The following is a 24,538-nucleotide window of genomic DNA, read 5'->3' as shown; positions in this document are numbered from 1 at the left end:
TTTCAAAGGACTTTTAGCATTTTTTTTAATTTAAAAGGGGACCTGTACGATGGAAAAAGGGGGTGGGAAATCTGAAAGAAGTCTCGGATGAACAATCTATTAACTTCAATGATTTCTTCGTCTTTCTCTGTTTTCTTGGCTCCAACCAGTTTCAATTCAAGAACCCATAATGTTTCGATTCCACTGAAAAACCTCCATATAGTTAAATGTATAGCCACTCATCAAGAACAACAAACTGCTTACAAGACAAAGGTTTCTCGCAATACGAACATAGCCAAGCTTCAAGCTGGTTACCTGTTTCCAGAAGTTGCTAGAAGAAGGGTTGCACACTTGCTAAAGTACCCGAACGCACAAGTGATTAGCCTTGGAATTTGTGATACTACTGAACCTATTCCAGATGTTATTACTTCTGCAATGGCTAAGAGATCTCATGCACTGTCTATTCTTGAGGGTTACAGTGATTATAGAGCTGAACAAGGTGAAAAAGCATTGAGAGCAGCCATTGGTCTTTCAGAGTATGAATTTAATACTGCTTGCATAACTAAACTTTTCCCAACTCATTCGCATACCGTTACAGCTTAAGTTTCTAGACCTTTGTTGCTCGTGGTTATGTGTTATGTTGTTGCTATTATTCAGGGCATGCATGTGTACGCTTACTATAGATTAATGGGACTCACAGTTATAGATTTTATGGGCATATTGGTTCTATGATTTAGTGGGTTTATATAGATCGTACTTGTCTCTTGCTGTTGTTTCCTTCCTCATCACGGATATTTGGGTGGTTTGCACTAATTGGTGTTCTCTTCTCCAACTTAGATTGAGAATGAATTTCAATTTCCATTACTGTGGATTGTGGACTTTTCTTATAGTTCTTTAAAGACAGTAACTTATCACTCCTATACTTTTATATTTGATCTACTTTTGTCTTTTTCATTTTAAAGTGCAATACACGGGTATTTGAATTTCTTATTTTGATATTGCTTTATGAGACAAGCCACACTTCGCCATATTTCATAATCTAACCTTTTTTATTCTTTTAGGTAATTTCAAACGATCAAAGGTAATTATTTTGAATTGAATTTTTTAAATTTTTATTTAAATTTTTTAATTTTTGCAATTAAGACAACCGATAAATTAATTGGTACCGAGAGAGCGGTACAAGGGTGTTAATCTTTGCTTGACTGAAACTGACTTCATAACCCGACACGTTTCTGGTAAAACACAGATCAGGTAAGATGGTGTCCGATCCACCTAAATATTTTTAAAGTGATCGGTGGCGACTCCAATTCGTTTAATCCAAATCGAAACTAAATTTCGGGCCCAACCGAAAGACAATTCCGACACTGGAAAAAGGGGAAGGGATAGAGAAGCTTTGCAACACTGAACATTTTTGGTTGCCTACTTAAAAACTGAAAAGCAGATTACTGTTTGGGTTGCTTACTTTTTCAAACTTGCAGTCTTTGCAGCCACACATATAACCAGTCCCTTGTATATACGCTTTGAGGTTTTTCTGCAAAGAAAAAATTTATCTTACATGAGTGAAATTCTTGGTGAAAAGTTAAACACAGGAAAAACTAACCTCCCGTGACCAGGAAACATACTTCACAGCAACCCCGTCAAGCATACCGGTTGACAAAAAACTTTTGACATTGGAAGGGGAATGTTATGGAATGAGAGAAACAAAGAAAGATACGAGAAGAGAATGAGAGAATTTAGAGAAGAAAATAGTCATTCATTTATTGCATGAGGAATAAAATGCCTCAAGTCATGTCTTGTTAGGATTTTCAGAAGCTCGAATCGACAATCGGAAAGGTTTGCAAAGAGGGGTCGGAACGGTTTTGTGTTTAGGGAGTAAGGAGATTGAAAGATAGAAAATTGCACAGCGATTTAGAGTGGTTCGACTTTCTCAACCAAAGTCTACATCCACTACCTTAGCTCCTCACCAAGGATTTTCCAACAAATTCACTAATTAGTTCTTTCTTTTGAAGACAAAGAGATAACCTTACAACTCCCTAGTTTTTCCGGGCTAAACTAGAACCTTTCCCTAGCTTTTACACGGGATAAGCTAGAACATTTCCCCTTTACAAAAGGATAAAAGATATAAACAAGCAAATCTCTCTAAGGTAGGTGTTTACAAGATTGAGCTCACAAGAACAAAATATTTACAAGAGAAAGATGAAATAAGAATGAAAAACTCTTCTCTTGTGTTTGATTGCTTGGATAGTTGTTCTCTTACTTCTTCAAGTGTCCTCAGCTTGTATTTATAGCTTGGAATGTGTTTGATGTTGTATATAGCCGTTGGGGATGTTTTGGAGTTGTTTGGGGATGATTTTTCTACTCAAAAAGGCTTCCCATAACATGATGCATCGATGCATGTTCAAGGTGCATCGATACCCCTTCATTAGATTCAAATAAACTAGCCGTTGCAGCCTTGATGCATGGATGCATGGCAGGATGCATCGATGCATGGCAAGGATGCATCGATGCATGGCAAGGATGCATCGATGCACTAATTGCATTCGATGTTTGGATGCATGGATGCATTGCCTGATGCATCGATGCATTAGTGCAGATGCATGGATGCACTGCAGGGATGCATGGATGCACTGCAGGGATGCATGGATGCACTTTGACACCCTTTAGTATTTTTGTTCAAATCCGAATTTAATGGACTTTGAATTATTTTTGAAACCTTTTGAAAACTTTGAATAAATTCAATTCAAATCCAAAAACATTTTGCAAATTCAATTCAAGTCCAAAAACATTTTGCCTTAAATTGTTATATCAAAACATAGTTCAACAATCTCCCCCTTTTTGATATAACAAAACATTTGAAAATTTGTTTTTGGCAAAACTCCCCCTTAATAAATTGTTTAATGAAAAAGATATCAATTGTTACCAATTATTGGAAAATATATGAAAATGTTATGCTCCCCCTTTTTCATTAAAAAATTGAATTTTTCAAACCAAACTTCTCCCCCTTTTTGTTATATAAAAAATAATTCAATCTTTGAAGTTCAAAATAACTTTGGAGAGTAAGTAGTAAATTTGACATTTAAAAATCATTTGAAAAATCAAAGCTCCCCCTCAATAAATGCATTCCAAACAAATTTAGCTTTTAAGTTCATGACACTTAAATAAAATATTGAATTTCTACAAAGAATAACAAACATGTTAGAGGCACATGAAATTCAATATATTCAAGTCTAAAATACTTTATGCAATACCAATTGTTGAAATTTGATATTAATACCAATTGTTAAAATTAAGTGCATTTGCATAAAGTTTTCCAAAAATGTTATGCATTTTGAAAAATTTGATATCAATTGCTAGAGAGATATCATTTTCATTTATACCACATGCATAAACATTCAAATTTAGGCCAAAAATTAAAATTTATAAAATCAAAGTATTTTGAAATTTGATATCAATTGTTAGAGAGATATCATTTGCATTTAAAACCAATTTTGACCAAAATTCATTATGATGAACTAAAAATTCTCAAAAATTAATATAACTTTAAAATGTTCATCATAATCATCTTTTCAACATACATGAGATTAAAACAATGATGCATAATCATTTAAAACCAAAACTCATGCATGCTTAAAATCAAATGAGCAACCAAATAACCAAAATTAAAAGTATTAAGCTTAGAGGTTATCCATTCCTTTTTCATGTGTGGCTAGAGCATCTTGAATATCATCATTTTCATCAAAATTGCTTCCACACAACTACAAGAGACATTTAAGTAGATTTTGGTATCCAAATTGCTTTGGATCCTTGAACGTTAGTTACAATGCCCCTTGTTCCTTTTGGAACCCATACTTGCCTAATTTAAATAATGTTTTCCTTTCTTCAAAGGACAAGTATGTTCCATATGACCATGATAAGGGCAATGTGAGCATTTTGCCATTTTTAAACATAATAGATTGTTTTTAGAAATTAATTCTTTTTCTTTTGTTAAGCTTTCAAGCTTAACTTCTAACTCAAAATTTTTCTTTTCTAAATCATTTATTTTGATTTTTGAAAGTTCTAAATCATTTTTCAAAAATTTATTTTGATTTTCAAAATCAACTCTAGCTTTCAAAATCGATTTATTTTCAATTTTGAGTTTTGAAATTAATTTCGTATATTTGGAATTCATGGTCTTAAATCCCAAATACAACCTATTATAAGCATCTTGTAACTCATCAAAAGTAAATGAATTAAATTCATTTGAGTTAGAAGATACCTCAAATTCTTCTTGAGTGGTCATGAGGCATAGGTTGACTACTTCATCTTCATCATTGGAATCATCTTCATCACTCCAAGATGCAACAAATGCCTTCTTCCCCTTTTTCTTTAGAAGAGGACATTCATACATAACATGCCCCTTTCTTTGACAATAGAAACATACCGGGGGACTCTTCTTCTTGGTTGATTCATGTTTCACTTCCTTGGAAATCATGAATCTCTTGAGTTCGTTCAAGAGCTTGACCATCTCTTCTTTTTGTTTATCATCGTCTTCACCCATCTCATCACTTGAATCTTGATAGCTTTCATTGATGTCTACGTCCTCATTCTTCTTATTCTTCTTCTTGTTTTTCTTCTCTTCCCTTTCTTCATCTTCCTTCACCATCATCTCATGAGTGAGAAGGGAACTAATTAGCTCGTCGAGAGTGAGAGACTTTAGGTTTCTTGCTTCGATAATGGCCGTCTTCTTTGATTGCCACTCCTTTGGAAGAGAGTAAATCATCTTCCTCACAAGCTTCTCATTTGGGATTACTTCTCCATATCCATTGAGACCGTTTACAATCATAGAGAATCTATCCATCATAGCTTTGATGTCTTCATCGGGTTTCATCTTGAATTTCTCGTAGCTATGGCTGAGAAGACTTTTCTTTGATTCCCTCACTTTGTCGGTTCCTTCATGAGTGACTTGGAGCTTATCCCAAATCATTTTGGCACTGGAACAAGATGAGACTCTTCCATATTCATTTGGGCCTAAAGCACAAAATAGAATATGTATAGCCTTAGAATTAAGCTGAAAATTTTTATGCTATTCTCTACTCCAATCGTTGTACTTGCCGAGTGGAAAGGAGTAACCGTCCATGATTGCGTACCAAGCTCCTAGATTGTATGATTGAATGAAGTACATCATCTTATTCTTCCAATGTGCATAATTTGCTCCATTGAAGAAGGGTGGCTTGTTGACTGGTTGTGAATCCATAATAGGATATTCTTCAAGATAATAAGCACCGGAGGAAAAAGTCATTTCTTTGTCGGTTGCGTCGGGAATTGGTAGAGCTTCTTCTAGGATCGTCTCAAGGTGGTTAAACCTTCTTAATGAGTTAGGCTCTGATGCCAATTGTTAGGATTTTCAGAAGCTTGAATCGACAACCGGAAAGGTTTACAAAGAGGGGTCGGAACGGTTTTGTGTTTAGGGAGTAAGGAGATTGAAAGATAGAAAATTGCACAGCGATTTAGAGTGGTTTGACTTTCTCAACCAAAGTCTACATCCACTACCTTAGCTCCTCACCAAGGATTTTCCAACAAATTCACTAATTTGTTCTTTCTTTTGAGGAAAAATAGATAACCTTACAACTCCCTAGTTTTTCCGGGCTAAACTAGAACCTTTCCCTAGCTTTTACACGGGATAAGCTAGAACCTTTCCCCTTTACAAAAGGATAAAAGATGTAAACAAGAAAACCTCTCTAAGGTAGGTGTTTACAAGATTGAGCTCACAAGAACAAAATATTTACAAGAGAAAGATGAAATAAGAATGAAAACTCTTCTCTTGTGTTTGATTGCTTGGATAGTTGTTCTCTTACTTCTTCAAGTGTCCTCAGCTTGTATTTATAGCTTGGAATGTGTTTGATGTTGTATATAGCCGTTGGGGATATTTTGGAGTTGTTTGAGGATGATTTTTCTACTCAAAAAGGCTGCCCATAACATGATGCATCGATGCATGATCAAGGTGCATCGATACCCCTTCATTAAATTCAAATAAACTAGCTGTTACTAGCCATTGCAGCCCTGATGCATGGATGCATGGCAGGATGCATCGATGCATGGCAAGGATGCATCGATGCATGGCAAGGATGCATCGATGCACTAATTGCATTCGATGTTTGGATGCATGGATGCACTGCAGGGATGCATGGATGCACTGCAGGGATGCTTGGATGCACTGCAGGGATGCATGGATGCACTTTGACACCCTTTAGCATTTTTGCTCAAATCCGAATTTAATGGACTTTGAATTATTTTTGAAACCTTTTGAAAACTTTGAATAAATTCAATTCAAATCCAAAAACATTTTGCAAATTCAATTCAAGTCCAAAAACATTTTGCCTTAAATTGTTAAATCAAAACATAGTTCAACAGGTCTTATTTAGTTACAATGGTTGTACGGTAATTCTAATAATGCCAGGTGGTTTTCCTTTATAACAGATTCTAACAACTCTACTTATCCCTTCCTTTCTTCTGCAGGTATTGGCCTTTTGACTCGGACTCCTCCAACTCTTCCTGGATCCATTCAGCCTACTCCAACTCATCTGGTAAGTTAATCATATGCCCTTCACGTGCTTCAATTCCCAATTTACATTTTCCAATCCCTAACCCTTGCGCATCCATTCCCAATTTCTCCCCTCGCTCGTCCATTCCCAAACCCTCCTCTCCTTTCCGTTCTTCTTCTTCTCCGACCATAACAATACCCGCCCCACGAGATGATCCTTGTCCCCAAGGATCAAAATCTGAGAATTGTGCTGGAAGTATAATATAATTTACCACCGTAATGTTTTCCAGTTCTAATTTCATCCACGGTATCTGATTGTGCTCCTGCTCCCTACGTTTTCGATCCTTACAGAACCATAGAACCTTGCTGCCAGCTTTAATCCCTTTCGAAGAGCAAGTGAGGTTTGATGGTAAGACTGAAATTTCAAGTAAACTCGCCCCACGACCTTCAAATTTCTATAAATTTCCATTTTGCCTTGTGCCTTCACACCCCATGCCTTTAACCTTTGATTCATGTTTTCCTTGGGTTTGAGAATGAAGTGAACCATAGACTGCCCATGGTTTTTCCTTCTTATAATTGAAGCTAACAACTCCCATAGTGCCTTCTTGATACTGTCAAATTTACTCAATATGCCTACTGCAAGCAAAATGGAAAGAACAATATCCATCGATTGGCTTACATCTGATGCTTCAGTAAGGGACACATCACAGAGCCTTATTGTTAGTGAGGCTACAGCACGACATAGTTTGTCACCACCATTTCGCACAGTTTCTTTGATGTCATCCATAGCACGAAAAGCAACCACCCTTATTTTCTTCAAATACTTCCCAACCTGATCAAATTTTTGACCTTGGATAATATCTGCAAGGGCAAGGCACAATTCCTCACGATAACGCCGAAGCCTTGGAATCAATACTCTTAAAAGTTGTTGAAGAGCATCACCAGCTTGCTTGGCTATCTTAGAAAATCCAAAACAGCACCTCTCTTGGAATTTAGTGAGGCTTGATAATTATCCAGATCCAAAAATTTATAAATTAAATCTTGATGTCCCATCTCATTTGCAAGATTACAAAGCTCCTTGTAAGTGCTAAGTTTCCTCCCACTAAGGCTTTCACCAATAGTGACCTCTTGAAATACCTCCGAGTATTCAACCAACTTGATCGCTCTTTCCCTCTTTCCAAAACCAGTCAAAGTGGTAACAAGTGCATCAACCAATTTTTTCTTCATTGATGTGTCACCCAAAAGAAAATTTGAAGGCATGGAAAGTGAAATAAAGTTGGTCTTGAGAATCACATCAGAAGTTACAGGAACACCACCCCAGAGAAATGATAGAGCTTCTCCAGCTGCAATTAAAATATCCTCAACCTTTGAACAACAAAGGCTAAAAATCAAATCAAACGCAATTTTCATATTAAAAGCAGAAGTTTCTTTCACACACATATTCCCGATAGAGATAATAATTTTCTGTACTGCCTTAGTGTCATCACCAGAGAGTAGCTTACTTATCTTTTCATTCAAAAATTCCAGAATGCTAACACCCTGAGTTAAGGTGATGAACACATGAATCGAATAAGAAGCATCTGGACCAGTTTCCCTCAATCGGAACTGGGAATTTTGGTGCCACGAATTATAATCTTGACAGTCATCGGCACTGTAACCACGCCATTGTCCATGGACAGAATATTGCATCTCAGGAGGATAGACCCGACATACATATATTGACCTGAAGTGAATTTGGAAGTCTTGCCATGACATCCAGAATATACCATCTTTTGACTGAGGAGCATGCTTCAACTTGTACCTCATCCTATCCGTCCATTTCGAAGATGAATCAGACCACAGACCATTCCATTCAACTTCATTAGCCCAAGGGTTTCGAATTTGAATAAGCTTGTGTCCATCTACCTCTTTTATCTGCAGTAACGAGTACCCATGTCCTTGTACAATGCTACTGGAAAAAACCTTCACATCAGAGCTTGATGGACTTCCATCACCAAAAAGAAATCCTTCTTGTTTAAATCGCAACAACTGAGACCATAATCTACCACTGGAAAGATCCAACTGGGCCTGGGAACTTCTTATGTCGATCTCCTCACCAACACCTCCAGTAAGATCAACAAGTGCATCCTGAACAAGCCCACCTTCCAGTGCCTCATAAGAACCATGCAATTTTGCATATACCTTCTCCAATATAGAAACCCATAATTCATTAGCCTTCTTACTGGTCGTAAATGCTGGTTCGCCATGTGATTCACATGGAATCCAGTCATCAACAACAACAGGGACCCATTCACCCTGTAAAGTGTTCATAACCATAGTATGCCCAAGGATTAATATGTCATGGCCAAGTTGGCGGGCTTCTTCCCACGAAATTTCCAAAATACATTTAGCAAGAAAAGTAAATGGAATCTCCATAACAACAATCTAAACTTGTAAGGGTCATCATCTTCTACATGGTTCTTTATAGTCTCAATGGCATTGAAATAACCTACACTCATTGTTTCATCATATTGAAAATCAAGTACCTCATTTGTGGTTCTCGCAGAGACACTTTTGTCAAGGACTTCGCCTACTCCTTTGGAATTATCAGCAATCATTCGCCTGTGAAGCATGAGTTCTATTTCTCCATCTTTAATACTTGATCCTCCTGTGGCACGATCAACCAACATGGATAGTTCAAATTTCTTATCCACCGTATAAATTCCAAGGTTAATTAGATAGTAATTTCCTGCTACAGGTTGCTCTTTGTCTTTGTAGAATCTGGTGACCTGGGAATCAGAATCACCACTGCTTGAACTGTACCACAAGTAGCTCTGCTGCACTGGTACATCTACCTTTGGTTTTGGCAATTTATCGAACACTTGATACCTATCCTTTGTATCTTCTATTGCCATATGTAACATCTGCTCAATTCCAGGGTTGTTTTGGACTTGCTCCTCCGTCCTCCCTGTCAACATCCCCAATATTTGCTCCATGTAGCTTTGAGTCGTTGTCATCCCAGACTCCAATGAACTGATACGTTTATCTTGTGCCTCCCACCACTTGGGAGGGTTGGTTTCCTCATTTGCTTGCTGCACTATTTTCTTTAAGTCATCAATCTGCTTTTTGATGGCAGAGAGATCAGTAGATTCTACCATGGTGTGGTTCTTCTTTTTCATATACAGTCTGCAATTTGCCAGGAATTAAGGCTCCTGATACCAATTTGTTATGGAATGAGAGAAACAGAGAAAGATACGAGAAGAGAATGAGAGAATTTAGAGAAGAAAATAGTCATTCATTCATTGCATGAGGAAGAAAATGCCTCAAGTCAGGTCTTATTTAGTTACAATGGTTGTACAGTGATTCTAATAATGCCAGGTGATTGTCCTTTATAACAGATTCTAACAACTCTACTTATCCCTTCCTTTCTTCTGCAGGTATTGGCCTTTTGACTCGGACTGCTCCAACTCTTCCTGGATCCATTCAGCATGCTCCAACTCATCCGGTAAGTTAATCATATGCCCTTCACGTGCTTCAATTCCCAATTTACATTTTCCAATCCCTAACCCTTGCGCATCCATTCCCAATTTCTCCCCTCACTCGTCTATTCCCAAATCCTCCTCTCCTTGCCGTTCTTCTTCTTCTCCGACCATAACGGGGAATTGTTGGGATAAACCATTTTAGATGTCTTTGGTTCTTTATGCTTTGAGTTGGTATCAGTTCTAGGAATACCTTTAGGGGCACTATTTACATTTATTTCTGGATTCGACTGAACTAACTGTTGCTGGCTAGGCAATTCTGAAGCTTGCACTGAATTCTGATTATTCATCAGTAAGTCATAGCCACTAATAATACTGCCGGAGGGATTTGTCTCAGATTCATCAAAGAAGCCCCCAAAAGATATGGTATTGCTACCACCCTTGTTATAGTTCTGATGCATAGATAGAATTCCGGACTCTCCTTTACATTGTGTAGGAGCCATTGTTGTGATGTTACACTCTGCATTATGATAGGGTGGTTGCACTGGATCATCTTCCTTATCAAAAGAGGGCGCCCCTTGAAATTAAATTGGTACAGGAAGGGTCCAATGAAGTTAAATTGGCATCTCCTTTCTCATATGACTGTCCCATTGAAAAAAAAAAATTGGCATCCTCCTTGTCAAAAGGCTGGCCCATTGACAAGATACTCTCATTTCCCTTGTCGTAATTATGCCCCACTGATATGAAATCAGCATCTCTCTTGTTAATGGTGTGCCCCATCGAAATAAAATTGGCATCTGCCTTTGTAAATGTAGGGCCCATCGAGATGGTATTTTCATCCCCACTACCATAAGTTGGGTCCAGCAATATACTGTTGTTACCACTTGTACTGTAAACAGTAGGCATTGAAGCTATGCTATTAACTCCTATACTGTATGGGTGTCCCGCTGATGTTGGCATGGCATTGTTCGAATCCTTAACTTGGTTAACTTTAACTTTCCTTATTCCACCAAAACTGAGACATGGGGCATCTTCAACTGTGTGAGACAGATAAACTCACTGATGAACTATTAATATATTGATCCTCAAAATCCTTTCTCCCCATATTCATATTTCTGCTGTCAACAGAATAACTGTTCCTATCAACCATGTTGACAGTTCTCATGGGCTCAGATTCAAATAGGCGGTCAGCGAATTGGCCAGAAACTGACTGAAAACTGGAAGCGTTGTGCCATGGAGAAACATTGATTTTTTGATAAAATGGAGAAACATTGATGTCTGCAATTCCTGAAAGAGGTCGGCTTTCAACTGGTTCTATAGCTTGCTTCTTGTTGCCGAACAATTCTGGTGCAATAGCATCTATAAACCAGTTATGAGCATGCTTTGACTCAGGTTTCGAAGAAGTATCATGATGCATCTCTCCATTAGTTAGACATGCACCATCTCGTGGTGTCCAAAAACTTTTTTGCTGGAAAGGCTACCAAAATCACCAAAACAGAGAATCAAAGCAGAGGCATTAATTGTATTGGGAACGTTATTGATATATAGACAATGTTAGATTCACATGGTTTCTGGTGGGATCAAGTTTTTCATCAGAGTATTTAGATCAAAAGTATGGCATTCAAATGAGTAGGATAGAATAACACAAACAAAAATTCTGTAGTATGGAATACTGAATATAACAAATAAAATACCTTGCAAGTTAGAAACTCATTACTAGCCCTACAATAATGGCTTTATTTCTGGATATCATCGATATATGCACCAGATCATAGAATTAAAATGAGAACCATTTGAAGTTTTGAAACACATGTCAATGTCCTTGTATTTATTATATATTATTTTGATTACACAATTTTCAGATGATGATCGTTAAAACGATAAAAGAAAAAAAGATTATTTTTATGGTTGGTCAAGGAAAAACAAAAATGAAATCTTTGTTATATAATGTGTTGTTTTTACAATTTCACGACATTTGTAACGTATTGTTAGTTAATGTATTCCACCTCAAAAATTTGAAGAACAATCGACTTAAAAAGTACAGTTGACATAGCAAAGGAATTAATAGATCTCATGAATATATATCTGATTACGTTTAAGTCTAGAGTAACGACAAAGATCTTCTACATAAAAGATACTCAAAAGGAAATCTGTCCTGCCTGTTTCAGAAGATATTACTCCTCCTTAAACGGTCATTTGACTCTCACACCATTGTTCAATGCATATCAGAAGGGAAACATGCAGAAAAACCAGCAGCTGCTAAATGTAAGTGGTTTCAATTGGCATGTCAATATATGTACAGAAACTGCTAATAAGATATTTAACCTAATATAAATCACCATATCTACATATCTGAGGCTCTTTACATCAGCATTGCTTTCTTTGAGAATGTAAATCCTCGAGTTTCAACATAATGAAGCCTAACATGAAATCACTATACACACACATCTAAGGTACATGATCATCATGTTTTGTCATTTAGTTTCATTGTGACATTTAAATTTCTCAAACTTCTGGCATCATAGAACCTAGCATAAATCACCATATTTGAAAATCTGAGACATCTTGTCTTTGCAATTTCTTTTATTTAGACATTTAAATTCCTAAATTCCAACATAATGGAACCTCACATAGTTCACCTTTATCTTCATATATAAGGCTCATAACATTTAATCTTAGATAATAACATACATCAGCAACACCGGCATCATTGTACTACTCATATAATACATCAGGTCTATTACAAAGTCTGAATTCCCCAAAGCTGCAAAAAAAATGGAACCTAATTCACTCTAATTCATTTGAAGTGAAAGCAGTAGCACTACATGCACTCGGAAAACAAGGGAGAGCTTTCAAACCTTATATAGTGGAGAGAAAAGGAGCTATAAGCCGCAGTATCTTAAATTTTGGACATTTTTTATCCTCACAGTAATGGCGAAGGCTTCGAATCTGGACCCCACTTGTGAAAGAGGGCCTATCGTAACCGTTAAATTAGGCTTCCGCACCTGATCCGGCTTTGTATGGAAACTCATTGAAGTTTTTATGAGAAAGCCAGATAGGTTGTTTTTGTAATGCGACGGAGAGCTTCGCTGCACTTCACGTGTGCCTGTCTTTGGAACGGGAAATTATCTGCGGTTAAGAGTAGGGAAAGATGGCTCACATGTACACGTGGACATATTTCATTTTGCCATGTCATCTTTTTGTTTGAAGCTTTGATTTAATTTATTTTAAAAAAAGTCCATGAGAAGACCGTACTTAGTAAACTTTGGGTAGATAAACAATAAACGATATAAGATTTTATGTTATTTATATAAATTTATAAAAATTTAAAAAACATTTAAAATATATAATTATTTGAAAATTTTAAAAAGAACGATTATTTCCGTCCACCGCTTTAAATTCATTATAGATAAGTATCATATTAACGGTGATATGTTAACTTTTAGGGTGCGTTTGGTTCACGAAATGTAAGATTACCAGTGGGAATAAAAGATTACCAGAGAATAGGATTACTGAGAATGTTGTATTTTGTGTTTGGTTCGTTTAGCAGGAATGTAAGATTACCGTGTTTGGTTAAAGGAATAAAAGATTATTGGAATGTATATTTGACCAAATTGTCCTTATTATATATTTGTATAATATTACAAATTGTAAAATATTTATATATTTTCTTTAAAAATTAAATTCATAATATTTATATAATTTTTTTTACAAAATTAAAAATATAAAAAAGGTTTAATGAAAGGGTAAAAAAAAATTAACCCCTGAACTTCATATAAAATTTTAATTATAGATTTTTTTTGTAAATCTAAAATAATTTAAGGATAAATTTGTAATTTAACCTTCGTAGAATTTTTATTATTCAATGACAGAAGAATGATATTTTTGAAAAAAAAATAAAAATTTAAGGGCATTTTAGTCTAAAACGTCGGTAATGTTATAATACCTAATAGAAGAGAGGTAATGACATTCCCGGTAATATACCTCAAAAAATCTACTATTGGTAATAAAACATTTCGAGAATGAGATTCCCGGCCAACCAAACATGGGAATGTGGGATTCCCATACTTGAACCAAACACCCCCTTAGGGTGTGCTTGGTTGGGGGAATGTGAGATTCCCATGAGAATGTAATCCACATTCCCCTGTTTGGTTGGTCGGGAATGTCATCCCCGGTAATCTTACATTACCAATAGTGGATTTTTTTGGGTATATTACCGGGTATGTCATTACCTCCCTTTCCTTAGGTATTATTGGATTACCGGCGTTTTGGACTAAAATGCCCTTAAAAAAATTTCTTTCAAAAATATCCTTATTCTATCATTGAATAATAAAAATTCTACAAAAGTTAAATTACAAATTGATCCTTAAACTATTTTATGTTTACAAAAAAAAGTCTATAATTAAAATTTTATATGAAGTTCAGGGTTAAAATAAAATTTTACCCTTTCATTAAACCTTTTTATATTTTCAATTTTGTAAAAAAATTATATAAATTTTATGAATTTAATTTTTTTAAAGAAAATATATAAATATTTTCCAACTTGTTAAAAAACAAATATATAATAAGGATAATTTGGTAAAATATGCATTCCAATAATCTTGTATTCCTTTAACCAAACATGGTAATTTTACATTCCTGCTAAATCAACCAAACACAAAATACAACATTCCAGTAATCCTATTCCCTGGTAATCTTTTATTCCTACCGGTAATCTTACATTCCGTGAACCAAACACACCCTTAGTTAAATTGTTGTTCATACTTCCATAAATTCCTGTCACAAAACTTGCCAATTTGGAACTTAAAGGTTTGGATTGTTTCTCTTTTAATTGTTGGTGGCCTGTTACATCAATTCGATTGAAGAAATATAAAAAAATAAATTAAAACTAATATAAAATAAATAAATTAAAACTTAGTTTATTCATAAATAGATTTAAATATAAAAACCACACATAATATTTAAACATGATGAATAATAAACCTTAAATAATAAAATTTTAAAATTTTACATTTCCTAATATGTTATATCGATAATAATATCAACCAATGATTTAATATCATTTTTATGGTGGCATAAAATCAGTACTCTATGGATGGTAGAGGATCAAAATCCTACTAAACGTTGGATTATGATGTATCAACTTTGGTGTACTCCGGACACCATTATCGCATGACATGTGAGAAGGATTTGAATGCGCTGTAATCATTTACTAAAGAAAATGAATTGTCTCATGGAACCAAAAAGGCTAAAGATTATATGAACTTGGGATATAAATGCTGTCTTTATGATGATTTAAATCATCTTGTTGGCCCCTTCACAAGTTGACGTGGAAATAATGCTGTATAGTTAAAACTCCATTAATATTGACAGATTCATGTTTAAGTAAAATGTTTGGAGTCATTCAATTGAGTTGGACCCAAAAAAATATCTCCCCTAAAAACTCAAAATTCAAAAAACATTAATTCGAAATTAACTGAAATTTAATAGAGTCGATAAGGATGAGAAATTGATTTATTGGATACACAAATTTTAATGTTATAATGATTAATATATATATATATATATTAAAAAGATTTGAACCCAAAAATTCAAGGTTGATAATTTAATCGGAAACAATTTGCAAGATAAATGTATCCCTTGTATTATTCACTTTTAAAGCTGACCTAAAGGGACACAACTGAATATTTTATATGGGTCAGTTGGACAAATAAATGTGAAGGTCCTTGATAAAGGCCCAATTTAAATTATGTTTGTTGTTTACAAATGAGAGTCTTGGAATCCAAATTCCTTTTATCAAAGCATAATTAATTTGTAATAAGCACAAAAATTAAATTAAAAGGAATTTGGAATACCCTTTATATCATTTTCATTTAACATTTAACGTGATGCATTATTCGTAGTGACCAATCATTCATGAATAGCATTTTTTTTTCATTCGTCCATGAATTTGACTTGAGAAGAAAAATTGTGTATAGCATTTTTTAAGGACAGTTAATCGACACGAGTTTCTTATTTTCATAAATGGTTTTTATATAATTAAATATTAATTTAAAACTATAACGGTAGATTAAAGACTATTGTAAATATATAAAAAATTGCTATTACACCAAATAATTATCTAAAAATTATAACATAATTAAAAGCATCTGTTCTCTACAATGGTGGGATGCTATATGTAGAAGCACGGTTAACTTAATTTCTCCTCCTAATTTATTTAGTTAACTATTTCCTTTGGATTTGGTTGTATATGTAATAACATGTAACTAGCAATTTTTTTAAAAAAAAAAATGAACAACAAGCTAGCAAGAAAACATGTGCTATTCCCAGTAAGATCAAGCATTTGTAAAATGGATAAATGTACAGTAAAAAATATTTTTTTTTCATAAACAGTGATATAATTACAAGTGTTATTATAAGAAGTGTAAGAACTTTTTTTATTAATATGAGACAAGTACATTATAGTATATATTTAAAGATAACTTTCAATCAAGATCGGACGTATGATTTTATATTAGAGGGGATGAATTTATAAGGGAATACAAACTTATAAAATTTTAAGAGGTAAAAATATATTTTTAATAGAAAATATAAATAAAATATTTAAAATGCGTAGAAAATTAAAAAATTTAGGAGGGGCAATCGCCCCTGCCTAGGTTCATTCATGCTCTCTGTAACACCCTAATCCAGTTAGACCCAAAGATCCATGGATTACAATGTTACACGATACTACCGAAATAGTGACCCAAAATTTTCTTTTAAAATTGCTTGTAAATCTATGAAATCTAGACATTCATAACGTAAAAAACATAATAATAAACCGGGTTTACAAATAATGGCGAGCTCCCAAAATACATCCGCAAAATAATACAAAATATTGAATTTCAAAAGAGTTACGACTTAATACATAACAAGGTCTATAATAGTATATGCCCTTTAAAGATGACTCAAGACGTACTCTGAAAGGTCTCTGGAAATCTGAATCGGCTACAATGGAATATCTGACGACAATTGCTCCCCACGATCTTTTCCCTAAAAACCTGTGCATGAAAACACATTCCGAACGATGAGCTTACGAGCTCAGTGCCTCACTAAAAACTGTACTATACTATATGCATTCACTAAATAAAATGACAAGTGGCACAGGTCTGAGTATACAACTACTGGACTGCTAATATGTGGCTAACATCATGGTGCGGCTGAGTGATTCCGCATCTCAGAGCTCACGCACCACTCTAGCACTACTGAAGCACCATCGGGTACTCTTGGGCGAGATCCGAAATTCCTGCATTAGAAGTACACCCACCGACTTACTCTTTTGAGTCTTGGGGCATCTAGCGCTCAGTCGACTTCTAGTGTTGTGGCACTGACTTGGATCTATTGATTGTCGTATTTCTTGTGAAAGGAACCCGAGTGACCTAATTGTTTCCCGATCGTCAAACAAGGTTAGTTTTATGTAAACCTAACTATTTTTGTTTTTATTGTTCTGGTATTAATTATTGTTCTCGCTTGAAGTCTTATTTGAGGATATACTAAAGTGTTGGGGTACATCGAGTCTAATTCCCTTAAAAAAAACTAGTCTTTTGTCCAAAATAGACTGAAAGTATCGATACTAGCCCAAAAGTATAAATACTCCTGCAAAAGTTTCAATACTTTCTACAAATATCGATACTTTTAAACATTCTGAATCGCCTAGTTTCGATACTTTCTAAGAGTTTCGAAACTATGACCTAAAATGTCGATACTCTTGAAAGAGTATCAATATTCTTGCCCAAAAACTCACGAGTTTGCATGAAAAGAAGAACAAGTTTCGATACTATCCCTCTAGTATCGAAACTCAACAAGAGAGCATAAAATAGGTGCGAAGACTCCTATTCAACTATCCCAAAGATCTTAGTGAGGTCCCCAAACATTATTAATATTTTATGAATATACAAATGAGCATAAATATGGCTTTAAATATGTTTATAACTCTAAAATATGAAATATACCATGGGAATGCTTCATGCTTATGCAACCTCTACATTTCATCTAAATGACTTACATATGGTATAGTTGAGTCAATAGTGAGTTACACTTGATGTTATACTGCTGGAAACGTCAAAGGCTCAACCCAAAGTAAGATTTTCCTTCCCCTTAGCTTTGGAGCCTTCACTAGCCTCTTTTAATAAACAAAACCAAATGCAAGGGTTACTAACTGCTGCTATGGATTAAGGAGGGTTTTAAAATACTTCCTAAGGGTAGAAATATCTAAAAAATAGGTTGGAACCATCTAGTTCCAAAACCCTTCTAAACTCATTTTTTGCAACTATGGTGAAATGGGTGTTTTGAGAGCTTGAAACAAAGATTTAGATACAAAGATCATTATCCATACTTTTAGTTTGTTGAAATAGGGTTTCAAGACTACCAAGTTTCTACCTTTGTTTGGTTCTTGGAGAGAAATAAAGAGATATGAAGATGAAGATTTGAAGAGGAAAAAGAGACAAAGGAGAGTTGAGAAAATGAGGGTGTATCAGACTGATATCATCAAACAATTAAGGATTTCAACCTTATTTTTGAACAAGGGTAAAATTGTTTCTTTGGTTCCTCCAATTCTGAATGCAAATTAAAAACACCATTTTTATTCACTATTGGGCTTACCTCAAACCCAAATCATCTTTAATTTGGGTCAAGGCTTCCTACCAGCTAAGGAATTAAACCAAGGCCCATATCAGGTTAGCCCAATACTTCTAACCTTGGATTTGAGGAGTTACAAATCTCCCCTCCTAAATAAAATTTCATCCTCAAAATTTAATCGGGTAGAAGAGGTGAGGATATTGAAGCTTCATATCCTCCTCTGTTTTCCACTCTTGTTCCTTAACTCCTTTATTTTGCTATTTAGGGTTTTGACTGGTTCCTTTATATAAGTCATATATGAGTTGAACTCATTCCGTTCTAAAGGTATGATGTTCGAATGATATGAGCAATATCTTCTGATAATAGATACATGGAACACATTGTGAATGCGCTCTAACTCTGGTGGTAAAACAAGTCTGTAAGCCACTGGTCCAATTATCTCAAGCACCTTATAAGGTCTTATGAAACGAGGAGTCAACTTGAACTTGCGCCCAAAGCGAAACATATTCTTCCAAAGGGAAACCTTAAGGAATATCTTGTCCCCAAATTCGAACTCGATATCTTTACACTTCAAATCTGCGTAAGACCTCTATCTGTCTTAAGCTTCATTGAGTTGGTTATAAATTAATCGAACATCCTCCTCGATCTCTCTGATTAAGTCTGAGCCTACAATCTTACCCTCATTGAGCTCAATCCAACAAAGTGGAGTCCTACACTTACGCCCATATAGGGCCTCGTACAGAGCCATCTGAATGTTCAACTGAAAATTGTTGTTGTAGGAAAACTCCACTAATGACAATTGGTCCTCCCAACTACCCTCTAGATTGATGATAATACACCTGATCATGTCCTTGAGGATCTGGATAACTCGTTCTGACTGACCATCTGTTTTAGGATGAAAATATGTGCTGAAGTGTAGTCGGGTACCTATGGACTCATGAAGAGCTTTCCAGGAACGAGAAGTGAAACAAGGATCATTGTCTAAAATGATAAAAGTCGGTATACCGTGCAACCTCACTATCTCACGAATATACAACTGAGTTAACCACTCTAAGGTATAGTACATCCAAACTGGAAGGAAGTGAGCTGATTTGGTTAAGCGATTTACTTTGACCCAAACTGCGTCATGTCTCTGTCTGGTCATTGGTAACTCGATCACAAAGTCCATGGTCACCTTGTCTCATTTCCACTGAGGCATCTGAATGGGCTGAAGCAAATCTAAGGGAACCTAGTGTCTCACCTTAACCTGCTGACACACTAAACATCTAGCGATAAACTCTGATACTTCCTTTTTTATGCCCGACCAATAGAATATCTGTGAAACTCCTAGTGCATCTTGTTACTGCACGGGTAAATGAAGAGTGGAATGCAATATGATTCATGGATAATCTTATTGCGCAACTGAGCGTCTGCGGGTACACACAATTGACCCCTAAAGTATAACATATCTCCATCTCGAAGATCAAAACCTAAGGCCTCACCATGGTGAACCTGCTTGATCCTAATTCTCAATCGGTCATCTAAACTTTGTAGCATTTTAACTTTACCTACCAACTCTGGCTCGACTTGTAACTCGACTAGCAAACCATCACCATTGGATAAACTCAAACATGCTATGAGGGCTAGCAACTCATTCATTGATTTTCTGCTCAAGGCGTCTGCTACCATATTCGCCTTTCTCGGATGATAATCTATCACGCAATAATATTTCTTAAGCAACTCAACCCATCTACGATGTCTAAGGTTCAACTCCTTCTCAATGAGAATATACTTAAGGCTTTTGTGATCGGTGAAGATATAACAATTTTCACCAAAAGGATAGTGTCATCAAATCTTCAAAGCGATCATTATTATTACTAGTTCAAATTCATGGGTAGGGTAATTCTCTCATGAGGCTTAAGCTGATGGGATGCGTAAGCTACAACTTTAATCTTTTACATCAAGACGCATCCAAGTTTATTCAAAGAAGCATCACTGAAAACTATGAAGTCCTTACCCGACTCTGGTTGGGTCAACACTAAGGCTTGGGTCAAGATGACCTTTAACTGCTCGAAGCTCTCCTGTCGCCTTTCATCCCAAAAAAAAGAAACTCCCTTCTGAAGTAATTTGGTTAACGGGGCTGCTATCATCAAGAAACTCATAACAAATCGAAGATAGTACCCGACTAACCCGAGAAAACTACGTACCTCTGAAATATTCTTAGTGGGCTCCCACTCAACTATAGCTTGAATTTCTGAGGGTCGAATTTGATGTCGTCAGCTGAAATGACATGACCCAAGAATGTCACATCCAATAGCCAAAATTTACACTTCCCAAATTTGGCATACAACTATCTATATCTGAGGGTCTAGAGAACAATACAAAGATGTTGATTGTGCTCATCCTCCAATCGGGAGTACACTAGGATTGGCGTTGGTGAGTCCAAACGGCATTACTAAGAACTCATAATAATCGTACCTCGTTCATAAAGTCTTTTTTGCCACATCATCGTCCTTGACTTTCAAGTGATAGTAGTCTGATCACAGATCAATTTTTGAAAAGACACATGCCCCTCTGAGCTGGTCGAAGAGGTTGTCTATCCCGGGGAATGGGTAACGGTTCTTGATGGTCAACTTATTTAACTACCGGTAGTCGATGCACAACCTCATCAACCTATCTTTCTTCCTAACAAATAGGACCAAAGCTCTCCAATGAGAGATGCTCGGTCAAATGAAACCCTTCTCTATTAACTCTTGAATATGAGATTTTAACTCCTTGAGTTTAGTCGGTGCCATGCAATAAGGTGTAATAGACACTGGGGCTGAACCTGACATGGCACTCGACAACTCCTCTAGGTACATATCGAGGAAATCTTGCACTGTTCAGACATCCTCAAGTATGGGTATTGAAATTTGGGGGTCGACTATGTTAGCCAATAAGGCCTCACACCAACTGACAATCATCTTTTGGGTTTGCATAACTGATACAATCCCTATCTGACGAGATCTCTCACTGGTCATCACCAACTTGATTCCATCGACGACTCTGAGCTTAAACTCCTGACTTTGTACCTCAAAGTGGCATCATACCCGGTTAACCAATCCATCCCTGAGATTAAGTCGAACTCCCTAAAGGATAACTCCATCAAGTCTCTTGGAAAGTTCTAATCCTGAATCCTCACTGGCCATCATCTGAAAATTTTATCCACTAAGATGTCTAAGCCTAATGGGTTAGAAACTCAAACATCTATCTCTAGGTTCTCTATCAGGATTTTTATTTCTTGAACTAAATTGGAGTAGATGTAAGAATGGGTGGAACCGGGGTCTATCAATGTAGTAACTGATAAAGAAAATACCGTAAAGGTATCTGATATGATATTTAACATATCACAATTATCAATAGATTGTACTGTATACTATCGGGATACCACTCTCGGCTTGGGTCCAGTCTATGATCTAACCATCTCATAACTCTGCTGCCCAGACGCAACACCACCTCCTCTAACTGGCCCTCGGCCTCTCTGCACTGATGGTGTCGATCGTTGAGTTGCCACTGATGTTGCGCCTTGAGCTCTTGGATAGTCTCTGGCGAATGACCCATGGAATCGCTACTATAACAACCTCTATACCTCAGCCAATATGTCCTTGGATGCCTTTTTCCGCACCTAGAACATGGGGTAAAGGTGAACCCTCTAGTAGGCTCACTAGGAACACCCCAGAAACTAAGTTCAATGTCCTCCTCCTCGAATTGGACTTGCCTCCACGACTCAAACTCTACCCAATCTTCCAAGATTGTGTTACCAGGTGTCTCAACGAACCCTGACAATCTCTAGACCTCTTGACTGAGGCCTATGATGGCCTCGTTGACTTGGACTTAATGTCTCGCTGAATTAGTGCCTCGCTAATTCGTACCTTTAAGACTATCAAGTTTCTACCTTTACTTGGTTCTTGGAGAGGAGGAATGAGCTATGAAGATGAAGATTTGAAGAGGAAGAAGATATAATAGAGAGTTGAGAAAAAGATAGTGTATCAGACGTGATATCACCAAGCAATTAAGGATTTCAGCCTTATTTTTGAACAAGGGTAAAATTGCTTCTTTGGTCCCTCCAATTCTGACTGCAGATTAAAAACACCCTTTTTAATCACTATTGGGCTTACCTCAAGCCCAAATCCTCTTTAATTTGGGTCAAGGCTTCCTACAAGCTAAGGAATTAAACCAAGGCCCATCTCGGGTTAGCCCAATACTTCTAACCCGGGATTTGGGGCGTTACACTCTCAACCACTTAACATTGAACGTTCATAACATTGACGTTCATGGTGTTCGAATATAGGATCTTAATAAATAACAACAACTCATTTACCATTGAGATCGGTTGATTCATGCATAAGAATTAAAAAGTAAAAGAATGAAATAAATTTCACCGTTTTGATATGATTTAAGAATTAAATTAATAATAACACTTATAAAATATGATCTTACATTAGTTAATATCGCAAGTAATCTATAATAACATACTAAAATCTTCACATAAATACCAAATTTTCTTTTCGTTAGAGAGAAAAAAGAAAAAGCAATACATCAGCCCTCGACCCCTTGTTAGTAGTTTACCCGGTGATTATTAGTTAAAACATAATATTATTATAAGATTCAAATAGAGTTTTTTTAAAATAAAATGTAAGATAAAAATCATAAAATATAATATTTATACTAATATAACATTAAATATACTTACAGGCAGATAAAAGGTTACATAAATATATAATATTTATATACAACCACAACGCATAAAATTATTAATAGAGATACAATAAATATATGGGAATTAGTTGTATTTTTATTTTATATATATATATATATATATAATATCTCAGCCATAAAAAAAATCTGATTAAATCTTAATATTAATGATTTACCTTTTATAATCTTTCTCATTTGTTATTTCTATATACCATAATAATTAATTTTAGCTCATTGATAAGCAAAACTCGAAAAAAATAACGTAAATTTGAATCTTGAAGAATTGATAAGTTTAAAGTTTACCGTAAAGTTACTACGCAGCATCATCCTATTTAAATCGTATCGGTGCAAGAAATCATACACACAAAAAGATGAAAGCCAAGTATAATGATGTATATTACTGTATTTTTATATGTAAATTAATGAACAAATATAAAATAATAATTAATAATACAGTTTATAAGAAAAAATTTATTGTTGGAGGTGCCTTGCCAAGCAATTCCAAATCATTCTCCAATGGAGTCAAGTTTAAATCTAAACACAAAACTCTTCTGCTATTAGATTTCTTCACAATCGGTGCCATCACTTCTTCATTAGACGAATTCAAAGAACCATGCCGATTTTCACTCAAAACAGCCCTATGCCTCCTCATATGTCCTCCCAACGCTTGTCCAATGGCAAAATCGAGCCCACAAATTGAGCACTCATGCGTCTTAGGTTTAGCCGGTGACGTTTGATTATCCGAAGCCTCGCCGTCTGCTTCCGCCAACTTGGGCCTTTTATGGCTCGCTCGATGACCTCCTAGAGCTTGGAACGACTGAAACTGCCGGTTACATGTTTTGCACTCGAAAACCCGAGTCGGGATATTATCGATCTCGGCGTGCTCGAACTCGGTTCCTCCATGTGAAAGGAGCATCAAACAATTTGCCAAAGCTATATTGTTCTCCAGTTCTCTATTGGGAAAACTTCGCTTCATTCTTTTGGGTATGGTGTGAAAATATAAGTTTGTTCTGGTATTTGGTTTTTTTGTCAGATAAAAGAAAGTGAAATGGGACTTTAGGTTAGCGTGAGGTTTGGTTTATATTTATAGGTTGGTTTTGAGGGGAGATGGGAAGTTTTGACCTTTTATGTTTGACCTTTCGGAATGACGTTTGTGCCCTTACTTACTTGTCCTATAAGGCAATGAAGTAACCGGGGATTTCAGGAATAACAAAAAAGGACTGGCGTCTGGAGGGTTTGAGTGTGAAAT

At 35.8% G+C, this 24,538-nt stretch overlaps 1 protein-coding gene and 1 pseudogene across 1 annotated transcript; both read right to left on the bottom strand.

Annotated features, from left to right (window-relative positions):
- Window positions 1–19,741, bottom strand: part of LOC120153740 — a 34,347-nt pseudogene extending 14,606 nt beyond the window's left edge.
- A 3,945-nt stretch (window positions 19,742–23,686) lies between these two features.
- LOC120153724 (zinc finger protein ZAT11-like) lies at window positions 23,687–24,320 on the bottom strand. Its single transcript, XM_039165626.1, has one exon. It carries the CDS (start codon window positions 24,263–24,265, stop codon window positions 23,747–23,749), a length of 519 nt encoding a protein of 172 aa, XP_039021557.1. The 5' UTR covers window positions 24,266–24,320; the 3' UTR covers window positions 23,687–23,746.
- Window positions 24,321–24,538: the final 218 nt, after the last annotated feature.

Source organism: Hibiscus syriacus, unplaced genomic scaffold (assembly GCF_006381635.1).
Source record: "Hibiscus syriacus cultivar Baekdansim isolate YM2019G1 unplaced genomic scaffold, ASM638163v2 tig00111105_pilon, whole genome shotgun sequence".
NCBI lineage: Eukaryota > Viridiplantae > Streptophyta > Magnoliopsida > Malvales > Malvaceae > Hibiscus > Hibiscus syriacus.
Note: the sequence above shows the minus strand (reverse complement) of the source record. Positions and strands in the feature narration are given on the sequence as shown.

Excerpts from the sequence above, each read along its gene's own strand:
- LOC120153724 (XM_039165626.1), bottom strand. The coding sequence starts at position 24,265 with ATGAAGCGAAGTTTTCCCAATAGAGAACTGGAGAACAATATAGCTTTG.